Genomic DNA, 13,953 nt, shown 5'->3' with positions numbered 1-13,953 from the left:
CAACAACCCAGAGCCTTAACCAGTTGAACCACCACTGCCCCAGAAAAGACATGTAAATGAAGTAAAATATGAAATAAACAGGCATTAAAATTCTCCTTACTTTAATTTATGATTTCTCTTTGCATATGGAGGATGATGAGGAGGTGGGGGAGGAGGAGTGGGGTTACTCTTTGGAAGGGGAATCCACTTCCATTAAAATGTCTGGCCGCTTGCACTCTCTTTTTGCCCCGGCTGCTTTTTTTTTGAGCGATGATTTCATTTTTAATTTCTACCGAAAGTGGCTCACTTTTCATCGTGCTACCAGCCTCGCTAACTTTCTTGGGATCCATGGTTGTAATTCTTCACTAAATCTTTCACAAAAAAAAACAAAAAAACGCACAAACACTAATGAAGTCGCCCCGCCACCAACACCAACAATCTGTCAACTTAAAAACACACACATAGCTTTTGAACGCATGCCGAATGCAACATTGGTTGAGCTTTCGCTGACTGAAAATATTAGTAAAACATGTAAACTCGCTTGGGTTTGCTTTGCTTAGCTTTCCACTGGTGCAAACAAGTTTTGTACGCATCCCAGACGTATGGGTTCGAACTTAACCGGCGCTCGGTTCATTCGTATGGCAAAAATGATTAAGGCGGAAATTTGTGAGGGAGGTTGTTGAGGTTTCACTGGAATATGACTAATCATATGCTGTGCCGCATTTGCAGACACTAATCGAGTGGCTTACACACTCACCAGCCTTCAATAATCAACCTTCACCTGCACCCCTGCTTTTATCCACTCAGGAGATTGTGACATAAAGATTAAGGTCAGGAGCTTAAAGTGAACGTTCATATAATACATCAGAATGGGAAAGAAAGTGAACTCAGTATAGTTTGAATATTAAGTTGTCTGCTTTGGGTTTTTACATACAACAGACTCTGGACTTTACACAGAATGGTGAGAGAAAGGAAGAGGGGAAAAAACGACGACAAAAACAACCAGTTCGAGGCAGAAAGGTTTTAGTAATGAGAGAGGACCAGGTTTCATTGTTTCAGCAAAGATGTAGAAACTCATGAACAACTCAGAAAGCATCTCAGTATCCACATCATATCAAACTTTGAGACAGACGAGCTACTGTACAAGACGTTGTACGTCGTCTTCGACTTCCTAGCAGATATTAAGCAGAGATCTCAGCCTCACTTGAAACTATTTTTTCATCTCTGTAACTAATTACGATGCTGTTATTAAACCGTCTGCTCCGTGGTGGCTTAGAAATTGTTGCTAGAAAAAAACAACCAGAAGAAAAAAAACTGCTCACGAGCAGTTCACACTGCCGGCCCATGTTTTTAAATCATTCTAATGTGTTCGATATCTGAGACCGACGTGAGCCGCGTTTGATTGTAAACGTAAACGTCAAAGGTTTAAAGCCAGTAAACACAGACACGGAGACCAAGTCTACACTTTCATCATGGGAGGTTCACGCCATTACATCTGTGTATCTAATTTACACACCCCCTTTTTCATTTAATACCCCTCTCTCGCTCTCTCTCTCTCTCTCTCTCTCTCTCGCCCTCTCTCTCTCTCTCTCTCTCTCAGTGCATCTTCCTTTTCCACTTTATTCTGGACTGAAAGAGAATTACATTTTCTGCTCAGAGCCATGCAGAACTGATAATGTAGAAATTGATTCGTCTTGGCACAAAAATCATAACCCAGCCTCCATCTTCTATATTTCTCGTCTCCTGCACTCTTCGTTGGAGAACAGAGCAGATCAATGGTTCTTATGGAGACTAAAGACCGTGTCATGGTCTTTTCTTTCTTTCTTTCTTTTTTTTTTGCTCTTCTTTATTTTGGCTCAGCTAAGACTCTGGATTTTATCGTGTTATCCTCAGTGCCTGTCTTCTGATTGTCAGTAGACCCGATATCCGTCAAACTCATCATGGATAAATTGTCTTTTATTGATCCAAGCTGATTTAAGATGATAAATGTTTAAGATCTAAACATAATCTGACTAGAATATATGCTCCTTCATTAGAGATTGCTAGTAAAGCACAAGTATGGTAGGCTCCTGTGTGCTAATGTTAATGTCCTTCCTGCCTTCTCTCTAGCCACTATGAAGCAAGTGGCTCGCACTGTAGCGAAGGTGGAGCTGTCGGATCACGTGTGCGACGTGGTGTTCGCCTTGTTCGATTGTGACGGTAAGTGTGCTCGCTTCTGTCCAGAAATGAAAGCTAGAATGAAACCAGAAATGCAATAATTGACATTGTCTTTGTCTCAGGTAACGGCGAGCTGAGCAACAAGGAGTTCATATCCATCATGAAGCAGAGGCTGATGCGAGGGCTTGAAAAGCCCAAGGACATGGGCTTTACTCGCCTGGTGCGTGCTATGTGGAAGTGTGCGCAGGACACAGCATGGGACTTCGCCATGCCTAAACAACAGTAGTAGGAAAGAGAGAGAGAAAGCAGTGAGAGAGGGTTTAAAAAAAAACAATAAAAAAACGAGTGTGAGCGAGAGAGACAAAGAGCAGCTTTGTGTGCAGCCAACTAAATTAAGTAATGAACTGAAGTTGGCATGTAATAAATCATGCACATGCTGCTGTAGTGGCCAATGCTGCTACATGAGGAGAGGTGTGTGTGTGAGGAGTGTGTGTGTGTGTGTGTGTGTGAGTGTGAATGTGTGTGTGAGTGAATGAATGTGCGGGTGAGTGAGAGAGAGAGAGAGAAGGACTCCAGCTTCTCCACTTTAGTCCCTTCCCAGCTCACACTTCTTATAGTCTGCCACATATGTGCAAATATCACAGGCAAGAATTTTAAGATGTTTATCCATACTGAGAAAAGAGCCTTTAATACACGTATAAGGATGGTTGTGCATGCAAAATGTATCTGTGACCATTTTCATTTTAGAATGACTTGCGATCCTGAGCTCATGTCTGTGCAGCGTTCATGTGGGTTTCCTCCGACCTCCTAAAAACATGCAGATAGATGCGTCGGAGATTATAAATGTGGGTTAATGGTGCCCTGTGATGCACTGCTGTCCCACCCAGAGTGTATTTCTAGTTCACGGATGCTAATGGAATGGCCAATGGGTCCCGCCGCAACGCCTTACCAGGATAAAAAGGGTCACTGAAGATGAATAAATGCATTATAATGGTACTTGTCAATGGTAAATAATTCTAACGTAGACCCTAAATTGATGATAAAATTCCTTTTCAGAAGCATGAATTATGATTATCCACGTGGGTCTGTTTATGTACACATACAAGACAAGACACTACGCAAGCCATGTATGTTTAAAACACACATCATATCAGCCAGATCAAGGTTAAACTTTGTGTAAACAGATTTCAGTTCTTTTCCTAGTACAGAAAAAAAAACGTGTACGTTCCACTGCCTGCGGCACTCAGATGTGTGATATAACCTAGTGAGAATGCTGGAGTTCTTCTAAGGGCTGAGGGGATTGTCGGATGTTCTGCAAGCGTTGTTGACAAGCACTGAAACGCTGCAAAGCTCTTCAAAAGGTCTTTGATTTAGAGCTCTCAAAGCAAATCTATGTCTGTTTTAAAGGACGCATACAGAAAAGCCAAATCCTAGCACTCAGCATTACAGTGTACTTTATAACTTTTTTTTTATACATAATATATAATTATAAAGTGGCTATGGGTGTGAAAAAAAAGCTTAATTGAGAACATGATGCTATGTACATGAATATCTATTATTGAATGAGTGTGACTGATGTTCAGAGTTACTATATTAAACCATTTTTCATGACTCGGTGTGAGTTTATGGATTTAACGTGCGAGCGGAGAAGCAGATCAGATTGAGATCAACAGGAAGGTTCACAGGATGGAGAGCGGTACAATAAAAACTCACGTAAGATGGAGGTTCTTACATTTCTTTAGGTGCTAGCGTGAAGTATCTAGTAGGTTGTTTATGCAGGGTGTCCCAAAAATCTCCATACATAAAGGAGCATCTATGGCAGAACCACGTCAGTTGAGCCTCGTACCAGTGGATGTTGGTGTTGTCGGTTCCAGTCTGTAAGTATGAAAAAGTTGTACTTCCCTTCGATATAGAGACTTTTGTGACACTCTGTATTTACGGATAATAAAACCGACTAAATTTGTTTGAAAATATCTTAAAACTGATAGCCGTGCACATCTTTATCTGAGACCAATTACGAACCGGACTGACGTATCTGAGGCTGAGATACTGAGGTTAACGTACCATGCTGCTATTTCTGCCTCTGGGTTTTCTGATTTAGTCAAAATACAGAAGTAATACAGTGACATTTTATGTAGTCTGTGGTGGAGCAATTTTTTTTGGCTCTTGATTAGTGCTTCCACAGGGCAGATGTGCACAGAGGAGGAGACAAACTTCTGCTATATGTTTCCTGCATCAACAAGTTTAATGCTCAGTGAGGACTGCATGCAGCAGCTTTAAACCACACGACGTTTTTTTAGACGTGTGAAGCAGCTACACAATATGATGCAGGTTTATGACTAATGTAGTAAAAATGTAGTGCAGAAGAGTTCTCGAGGCTCCAGTAGAGATGTGCTGATGCAGCATTATGACTCCATAACCGGTCTTTTAGTCTGCATATAGAGAACCTGCACTATGTAGAGCTGATCGGCGAAAGCTTACTGAGTCAAGGTTTTGACAGCAACTCAGCATGCGACAAGCATCTAAATGGGGGGATATGAAGTGTACAATAGTGGAGCGATGATAAGTGTTTTTTTCCCCCACCTCTAATGCAGTTTCTGAAAGCTGTGCCAATGTTACCTTAAATACATTCAGGTTTTTCAGACTTATGGAAATTTCACTTGTCCTGCCCATCATGTTAGATCAGTCCTTAGTATTAAGATTGAGTCAGATTTTAATTAGAAACAATTTAATGAATACATGAACAAATGGGATGACGGTACAACTGTTGCAGCATTAAATTAAGAATCAAAAACTGAAATTGCCACGGTAAGAAGGATGCAAGTGCCGTTAACAGCGGCTTCTTATTCGCACGAGACTTTGCACACGATTACCATGCTCGATATCTAGTCTGATTAGAATTCATATAGAACAGATTAGCTTAGCAATCCTCACACCATTCGACATCAACTTTTAACAGAGATAAAAAAGAAACCGTTCATACAGTTAATAACTAGAATGAGTAATTGAATACAACTGCTTCATTAGCTCAATAAAAAGAAAAAGAAAAACTTAATTCTAAACAAACTCATGAGATCAGGCCTCTGATGAGAGAAATGAAAGAATAAATGTAGAAGAAACGAGGTCACCACCTAGTGGCTAAGAAAAGAAACTGCAACTGACATGGCTGTGTCTTTGCTCAAGGCTTGGAGGGCACAATATTAATAGTGACCTGAGTACAGCACTAACACACTGCAGGGCTCTGGGTGGCCAGATCCTAGATACGAAACCACTGTATCAGACGGAGAGTTCAGTTCAGTTAGAAACATGAAGGAAATGTGGCGTTTGCGAGGTTCGGATCTCAGTCACTGTCAAATTTGATGGAGTTGACGGAGGTAGAAATGGCACCTCCTCTGTAGCTGCCGCGCTTCTTTTTTGTCTTTTCGTGTCTGAAGGACTTGCCTTTGGTGTACTTAAGCACGTCGTTAGCCTTCTCGCCATAATCTCCGGTCGCTCCCAACTTGAAGAACAGAAGAAAGTGTCAAAAAGGAATTTAAAAGAAACTTATAGTAGTAGGGTAGAAATAGTGTGAATACTGTGACCTACCTTGGCGTTGAAGGAATTGTCTGTCAGACGCGGGTCTACCTCAATCTCCTCCTCTCTTATTCTACGGAAAGGAGTATTGCCATTCTTTAAAGGACACAACAGAAGGATGGACACAATGAACAAAAAAAGGAGCTTCGTTACCATGCTTTAGCACAATTTTAGAGACGTAGCAGTCACTTGTTAGTCACAAGTCCCAGCAATGATTTATGATGATATTTTTCTGAGTACTTTTAAAGTGACTGAAGCTGAGGAACAAACACGAACCAGAAACGGGGCTTCATTTAAAATAAACCTATGGGGGGTATATATATTACACTTACACGATCATAGACTTAGATCTAAGCCAAAGATGCACCAGCTAGCTTACTTTACCTGCCCTGATTTAATATCCAGCAGCGAGTTATGCTGCGCAAAGCTGCTATAAAACACCATGACTAGCACAAAGCATCATCTCAGTCAGCAGGACTCATCTCAGTCAGTTCTTTCGGTTTACCCGAACAGAAAGCACTGAATTAGTTGACCTCGTATGTTTACTTAAAAAGCCTCGACTGCAATACTACATAGAATGAGATGTAGAGAGAGGCATACGTGTTACAGAGACAGCCTGCAGTAATCATTCTTACCTTCTGTTTGGCCTTGGGGAAGGAATGAGGAGTGACGTGAACAGGCTTTTTGTTTTTGGGTGTTTTCTTTGAAGCGGCCTCGTCCTCCTCGTCATCCTCTGCCCTCTTTCTTTTGCCGCCGGTACCTTTGGTTTAAAAAAAATGATGATTAGCAGTGTAGGAGTGTATTTTATGGGACAAAATGATTACAAAAGCAATGAACGTCACTGCTCATGTTACCACAGAAGAGGTAGAGGCTCAATAAAGGGAGACAATGGAATCACTGTTAGTTGCCCTCACGACAGAGTTATTCAAGCAATTTAGTTGAATACGAGAAGTGGAATTTCACCCTGGAATATAATAATTAATAGATGTTCCTCTTGCCAAGTTTTTCCACAAGTGTAACAGCAACAGTCCCAAAATCCCTTGTTATTTGTAACACCACCGAACTGCACATTTCTAACTGAGTCATTAGTTCATTAGCTTACTGATACTCTGAAGGTTTGCAGTGCCACGCTGTTTGTTACAGTATTGTAAAGGATACAGCGATAACACAACAATCAAGTTACCAAAGTTAAAAATTTGAAAGTTTTGCAGTACCATTTGCTGCAGTTGGAGTCTTGGGAGTTTTCACCTCCTCTTCCTCAGATGAAGAGCTCTCTGATGAGCTGCTCACAGGCTTCGGCTTTGCTGTAGCAGTGGGTGTGCTTTTTGCAGCAGGTGTGGTTTTTACTGGCGCTTTGGTCTCCTCCTCCTCATCTGAGCTCTCTTCGCTGGAGGACGACGACTCTGCAGCCTTCGAGACGGGCGTTTTTGCGGTTGGGGTTTTAGGAGTTGTTGTTTTGGTGACGGGAGGTTTGGCCGGAGTCGTTTTTTTTGCTTCGGTCTCTGAATCCCAGCTGTCAGAAGAGTCAGAGCTGCTGCTCTCAGCCTTCTTTGTGCTTGTTGGAGTCACAGTAGGCTTAGCTGCGGTAGCAGGTTTCACTTTAGTCTTCTCGTCTTCATCGCTGGAGCTGTCTGAGTCACTGCTGCTGGACTCCGCTGCGGGTTTAGATTTAGGTGGTGCTGCTTTAGTGGCAGGAGGTGCGGCAACTTTCTTCGGAGGCTCCTCCTCATCGGAAGAGCTGTCCGAGTCTGAGCTGCTCTCCGCTGGCTTGGATGGAGTCTTGGGTGTTAATGCAGCCTTAGGAGTAGCTGCTGGTTTAGGTGTGGATTTAGTCGTTTGAGCTGCAGGTTTGGCAGGAGCCTCGTCTTCTGAGCTATCAGAGTCTGTTGGTAAAAAAAAAAAAACTTTCTGTATTAATGAGAATATGAAAGAAACAACTTTGGGGCATGCTGAAAGAAATCAAACCTAGCAAATTAGAGAGAAATGGAGGTCTTATGTAACAAATGTTGTCTTAAAAATACAATCTTTAACAGGCGTAACGAAGAGGATCTGCTGTACTCACCTGAGCTTGAGGAGACTGCTTTCTTTGCGGGTGTGGCTTTTGCTGGAGGAGTCTTAACTGGGACAGGTTTAGCAGTCGTTTTTGCTTTTTCATCTTCATCATCAGACTCTTCCGAACTGGAAGAGGACGACTCTTCGGTGGCCTTTGCCGGGGTGGCCTTTGCCGGGGTGGCCTTTGCCGGGGTGGCCTTTGCCGGGGTGGCCTTTGCCGGGGTGGCCTTGGTTACAGGAGTTTTTGTTGTTGGTTCCTCATCTTCATCATCTGAATCCTCAGAGCTAGAGGATGAGGAGGATTCCTTCTTGGCAGGAGTGGCCTTAGCAGCTAGGACAGATTTTGCCGGTGTTGCCTTGGTGGGTGGCTTCTTTGCCTCCTTCTCGTCGTCATCATCAGAGCTTGACGAGGAGTCGTCTTCCTTCTTCGCAGGAGCTGCCACAGTCTTCTTGGGAACTGCTGGGGCTTTAGCTTTAGGTGGAGCTGCTTTAGGTGGAGCTGCTTTAGGTGGAGCTGCTTTGGCAGCTGGTTTCTTTGCTTCATCCTCTGAGCTTGAATCTGTAAAACAAACAGATTAAAATAAAACATACAAGCTTCAGATAATAATTATGAGCCAGAATCTTGTAGTCGGTCATACCAGAGCTGTCTGAACTTGACTCATCCTTCTTGGCCACAGGTTTGGGAGTCACAGCCTTTGCAGGTGCTACATCCAGACACAAAAAGAACTGGGTTTTATAAAGTGTGTATCATCTCAGCTAAGTCCATGTCTAGTAGTGCAATTTGCTGCCACCAAGCATTCTCCCAATCTATATATTAGAATATAAAATATAGAATATAAAATCTAGTTATCCAAACTCTTACCAGGAGCTTTCTTTTCTTCCTCCTCGTCACTGCTGTCTTCGCTGCTGTCTGATGAGTCCTGTTTAGTTGCTGGAGCAGGGGCACGCTTAGCTACAGGTGGAGGAACCGCACTGTACGTACCTACATGCCCAAAAAAAAAAAAAAACACACCCTTAGCCTCAATGCAGATGGGTTTACTTTCTGTGTGGTCACTGTATTCTCTGAAAGGTTTGAAAGACAGTACCTGCTTTGGGTTTTTTACTGGGTGGAGCCTTTTCCTCCTCCTCATCTGAAGAGTCATCGTCGCTGCTGCTGCTGCTGTTGGCGGCTTTGGCCGGAGCTGGAACCTTCTTCGGGGCAGTGGCTTTTACTGCTGCCTTTTACACACAAATCAAACACATTCAAAATCTACAGAAGACGTACGCCCACTTTCAAGATGCATCAGAAATTTCTCTACTGTGTTACCGCTGACACAGCTGGAAGTTTGGATGGCTATAACACTTATTGGAAAAATTCATGTCTCAGAAAGCTTCGTGGTGAATGAAGGTCATCCTACCTTTGCTGGAGCCTCATCTTCAGAGTCACTTGAGCTTTCCTCACTGCTGCTGCTCTCCTGTTTTTTCTGAGCTGGGGCTTTAGGAGCAGCCTTGGGTTTAGGGGTCACAGCCGTAGGCTTGGCTGCTGAGAAGCACAGAACAAAACCAAACCACAGAGCGGTGAGTATGAGTGAGAATTACAATCTGGGTATTTATTTAATGGTTCATTTATAAGCACTGGAATTTCTTAATCAACAAAAAAATTCTATTTGGTGTTAGTACATGAACAAAAACTTCATTTGGTGAAGAATACATCATTTGTGTCTGAGCTAGAGCTAATTATTACGGCCAAACAATACACGTTCACCTACAATACACTGATCAGCCATAAACTTAAAACTAAGAGGTGAAGTGAATACCACCGTATCGTTACAGTAGGACCTGAAAGATGTGAGAGAACTTCAGCAGCCAGGAAAAATGGGCCGACTTGAAAAGTGATGTTCGACAGGGTCAGAGCATCTCCAAAACAACAGAAGGATGTACAAAGGCAGTTTTGTAAATGACAATTGTACATACTGCGATACCATGAAGTGTTTTGTTTTCTCCAGGTACAGAACCTTTTCTGTGCACTTAGTCGCATATTCGTATCACCTCCTTATATTTCCTTCTTGCTGGTAACACTTGCTAACATCCTGTAGTTTCATTCAGGGTCGCTTACCTTTGGCTGCAGGCTTGGCTGATTCTTCCTCCGAGTCAGACTCCTCACTGCTGGAGCTGGTGTCCTTCTTCCTGGCAGCTGTTGCAGGGGACGACACTGCAGGCTTCACAGCTGTGACTTTCTGAGACACCAAATAAAACAGGCGGCAAATTTAGAAAGCGGCGCGCTAAAAAACCTGCCAGATGTCCGTCGGGTTTTATGCCGATTTGCATAATTTGAGGGTTTACCTTTACTGGGACTTTAGTGGTGGCTTCATCTTCAGAGTCACTAGAGTCTTCACTGCTGCTGGACTCCGCTGCCTTTTTCACCGGCACTGCGGCCGCTGCCTTTTTCACCGGCACTGCGGCCGCTGCCTTTTTCACCGGCACTGCGGCCGCTGCCTTTTTCACCGGCACTGCAGCCGCTGCCTTTTTCACCGGCACTGCAGCCGCTGCCTTTTTCACCGGCACTGCAGCCGCTGCCTTTTTCACTTGTGCTGCAGCTGTGAACACACACACTTAAACTTAAATGTACATATACTAAACACTGGCTGCAGACTCAGACAGAACCTGTTTGAGGTAACTGTACTAGTACCCAGCAGATAAAAAGTAAAGTGATGTAAAGTCAGACTACTTCAATAACCTACAGGATGATGTATCATTTCAGTTTCATTAGTACGTTTCCTTATAACACGATCGATTGTTCCTAGGAATTTTAACCACAGATAAATGAACAGAATCCAAAAGGCTTGTGATTTACAGTAGCTGGTTTACTTTACAATGGCTTGTACCTTACTAATACATAAGTAAATTAGATTTTGTAATCTGTGCCCTTGCCAGTGTTCATGATATGATCAATGACATTATGTAATAATTAAGAATAGAGCTCTCTGTGCTGACTGATATTTACATGGTGGCTCTTCTGTGATCAGACAGACATTTAAGTTTAACCTCAGGTAACTACATTTGGAAATAAGTGTACTTTTAACAAACATGAAAAGATTTAAGACTTTACGAAACCTGAAGCACGTTCAGTTTACTAGGGCATGCCAATATTTCAGTAAATACTGATGGCTCTAGTTCAGAAATACTGAGCTGAGCCTTTACCTTGAGCTGGTTTCTGGACAGGTGTTGCATCTTCCTCATCACTGCTCGATTCCTCTTCACTAGAACTCTCCTCATCCTTCTTTGCCTTCTTCGCAGACGGTCCATTAACCTCAGGACCTTTGGGCAGAGCTTTCCGTTTCGTTGCCCCCCGAGAACTAAGGTAAGTGAGGATTATGTTAACTATCAGATACACGCAAGTGGCGAAATAAATAAATAAATATATAAATATATAAATAAATAATCCTGATTATTCTAACATGGTAGCAGGAATATTAAACAAGTACTTACTTAACCCAAAAACTAAAGATGTCAACGAGTCCGTCTTCATTTTGGTCCTGAGGCTTCTAAATAAAAAATATTTTTAAAAAAAAGGTGTTTGTAAATTCAGAATGTACAAGTGGTATATAACTTTAAAAATCTGTCACCATCATTAATGCACAGTAAAATGTATTATTTTTCCTTCTCGCTTGTTAGGAAGGTATAATATGGTGCCCCTGGAACAGATAAATAAGGGCCTTGCTTAAGGGCCAAAGTGTGAGAGACTGTAAATCTTTTTTTGTTAATTTCTGACCACTCTGACTGTTCACACTGAATTAGACCAAAACAATGTTATTTATAAACTCTCAGGAGTCACATGTTGAGGTTCCTCCTGGAGATCAACACGGAATTAACATAGATTTTTTTTATTGCGATATAGAACTCAATAAACACTATCATATAGCGATCAGACAGAAGTAGTAAGCACTCTATATCTATCTTATACAGTAGATAATACATAAAAATGTCCAACTCAGTTTAAAAACCCATCACTGAAGATCACAGTAACACGTGAAGGCGATATGCACACAACTACACTGCTCCTGAACTAGACACGTGTTTGGGTCGCACTGACTCTTTAATCCGCTACACAGAACCACACGACATAAACAAACACACTTGACGTCTACTTACGACTTTAGCTTGTTTTAGAAACTCCTTGGCGGCTTTGGTGAACTTGTTCTCTAAAAGAAACGTATAAACGTGTTGGTAGAGATCACTAGGGACTGAGCTACCCGCCGCCATCTTTACTGCACTATTACACGCGACGACGCCGATTGGCTGATCACGTGAAGACGGGAAATGGCGCACAAGAAATACGTCATGTTCAAACTAGGTGGTTTTTAAACCTGTAGCTCTTTTAATATCGCGTTACTTACTGTTTAACTAGAATTACATAGAGGTTTATGGACTCTAAATGGGAGTTTATTAACTTTGTTGAGATGTTAAACGTGTAGTGCACTAGAATCATATCACCTATAGTGCACTTATGTAGGGGAGAATATCACCTATAGTGCACTTATATAGTGGAGATGTTAAACGTAGTGCACTAGAATCATATCACCTATAGTGCACTTAGATAGTGGAACTGTTAAACGTAGTGCACTAGAATCATATCACCTATAGTGCACTTAGATAGTGGAGATGTTAAACGTAGTGCACTAGAATCAGGTCACCTATAGTGCACTTAGATAGTGGAGATGTTAAACGTGTAGTTCACTAGAATCATATCACCTATAGTGCACTTAGATAGTGGAGATGTTAAACGTGTAGTTCACTAGAATCATATCACCAATAGTGCACTTAGATAGTGGAGATGTTAAACGTGTAGTGCACTAGAATCATATCACCAATAGTGCACTTAGATAGTGGAGATGTTAAACGTGTAGTGCACTAGAATCATGTCACCTATAGTGCACTTAGATAGTGGAGATGTTAAATGTGTTGTGCACTAGAATCATGTCACCTATAGTGCACTATAGTGGAGCTGTTAAACGTGTAGTGCACTAGAATCATATCACCTATAGTGCACTTAGATAGTGGAGCTGTTAAACGTGTAGTGCACTAGAATCATGTCACCTATAGTGCACTATAGTGGAGCTGTTAAACGTGTAGTGCACTAGAATCATATCACCTATAGTGCACTTAGATAGTGGAGCTGTTAAACGTTTTGTGCACTAGAATCATATCACCTATAGTGCACTTAGATAGTGGAGCTGTTAAACGTGTAGTTCACTAGAATCATATCACCTATAGCGCACTTAGATAGTGGAACTGTTAAACGTGTAGTTCACTAGAATCATATCACCTATAGTGCACTTAGATAGTGGAGCTGTTAAACTTGTAGTTCACTAGAATCATATCACCTATAGTGCACTTAGATAGTGGAGATGTTAAACGTGTAGTTCACTAGAATCATATCACCTATAGTGCACTTAGATAGTGGAGATGTTAAACGTGTAGTTCACTAGAATCATATCACCAATAGTGCACTTAGATAGTGGAGATGTTAAAAGTGTAGTGCACTAGAATCATATCACCAATAGTGCACTTAGATAGTGGAGATGTTAAACGTGTAGTGCACTAGAATCATGTCACCTATAGTGCACTTAGATAGTGGAGATGTTAAATGTGTTGTGCACTAGAATCATGTCACCTATAGTGCACTATAGTGGAGCTGTTAAACGTGTAGTGCACTAGAATCATATCACCTATAGTGCACTTAGATAGTGGAACTGTTAAACGTGTAGTTCACTAGAATCATATCAGCTATAGCGCACTTAGATAGTGGAGCTGTTAAACGTGTAGTTCACTAGAATCATATCACCTATAGTGCACTTAGATAGTGGAACTGTTAAACGTGTAGTTCACTAGAATCATATCAGCTATAGCGCACTTAGATAGTGGAACTGTTAAACGTGTAGTTCACTAGAATCATATCACCTATAGTGCACTTAGATAGTGGAGCTGTTAAACTTGTAGTTCACTAGAATCATATCACCTATAGTGCACTTAGATAGTGGAGCTGTTAAACGTGTAGTTCACTAGAATCATATCACCTATAGTGCACTTAGATAGTGGAGCTGTTAAACTTGTAGTTCACTAGAATCATATCACCTATAGTGCACTTAGATAGTGGAGCTGTTAAACGTGTAGTTCACTAGAATCATATCAGCTATAGCGCACTTAGATAGT

General features: G+C 41.8%; 2 protein-coding genes across 14 annotated transcripts in view; one reads left to right on the top strand and one right to left on the bottom strand.

Moving 5' to 3' along the window:
- Positions 1-3,747, top strand: part of micu1 (mitochondrial calcium uptake 1) — a 36,860-nt gene extending 33,113 nt beyond the window's left edge. For all 5 annotated transcript variants that reach the window (XM_027165955.2, XM_027165954.2, XM_027165951.2 and 2 more), the window contains 2 exons: positions 2,089-2,178; positions 2,259-3,747. In XM_027165955.2, the coding sequence (XP_027021756.1) occupies positions 2,089-2,178; positions 2,259-2,422 (254 nt within the window). In that variant the 3' untranslated portion in view covers positions 2,423-3,747. The remainder of the gene's footprint in view (positions 1-2,088; positions 2,179-2,258) is intronic.
- A 1,100-nt stretch (positions 3,748-4,847) lies between these two features.
- Positions 4,848-12,055, bottom strand: nolc1 (nucleolar and coiled-body phosphoprotein 1). 9 transcript variants are annotated; one of them, XM_047812749.1, is made up of 15 exons: positions 11,893-12,054; positions 11,230-11,285; positions 10,942-11,096; positions 10,237-10,337; positions 10,084-10,182; positions 9,857-9,977; positions 9,159-9,283; positions 8,847-8,979; positions 8,624-8,743; positions 8,400-8,465; positions 7,772-8,320; positions 6,924-7,592; positions 6,345-6,469; positions 5,722-5,805; positions 4,848-5,635 (listed from the first exon to the last, which is right to left on the bottom strand). In XM_047812749.1, the coding sequence occupies exons 1-15, from the start codon at positions 12,001-12,003 to the stop codon at positions 5,477-5,479; spliced, it is 2,673 nt and encodes an 890-aa protein (XP_047668705.1). In that variant the 5' UTR covers positions 12,004-12,054; the 3' UTR covers positions 4,848-5,476. The 9 variants fall into 9 exon arrangements, with proteins under 9 accessions (XP_047668705.1, XP_047668707.1, XP_047668706.1 ...); XM_047812751.1 differs by having other exon boundaries at positions 10,084-10,155; XM_047812750.1 differs by having other exon boundaries at positions 10,237-10,331.
- Between the last annotated feature and the right edge of the window lie 1,898 nt (positions 12,056-13,953).

Source organism: Tachysurus fulvidraco, chromosome 4, assembly GCF_022655615.1.
Source record: "Tachysurus fulvidraco isolate hzauxx_2018 chromosome 4, HZAU_PFXX_2.0, whole genome shotgun sequence".
NCBI classification, from domain to species: Eukaryota; Metazoa; Chordata; class Actinopteri; order Siluriformes; family Bagridae; genus Tachysurus; species Tachysurus fulvidraco.
The sequence above is the reverse complement of the archived record's forward strand: the minus strand, read 5'-3'. Positions and strand labels throughout refer to the sequence as shown.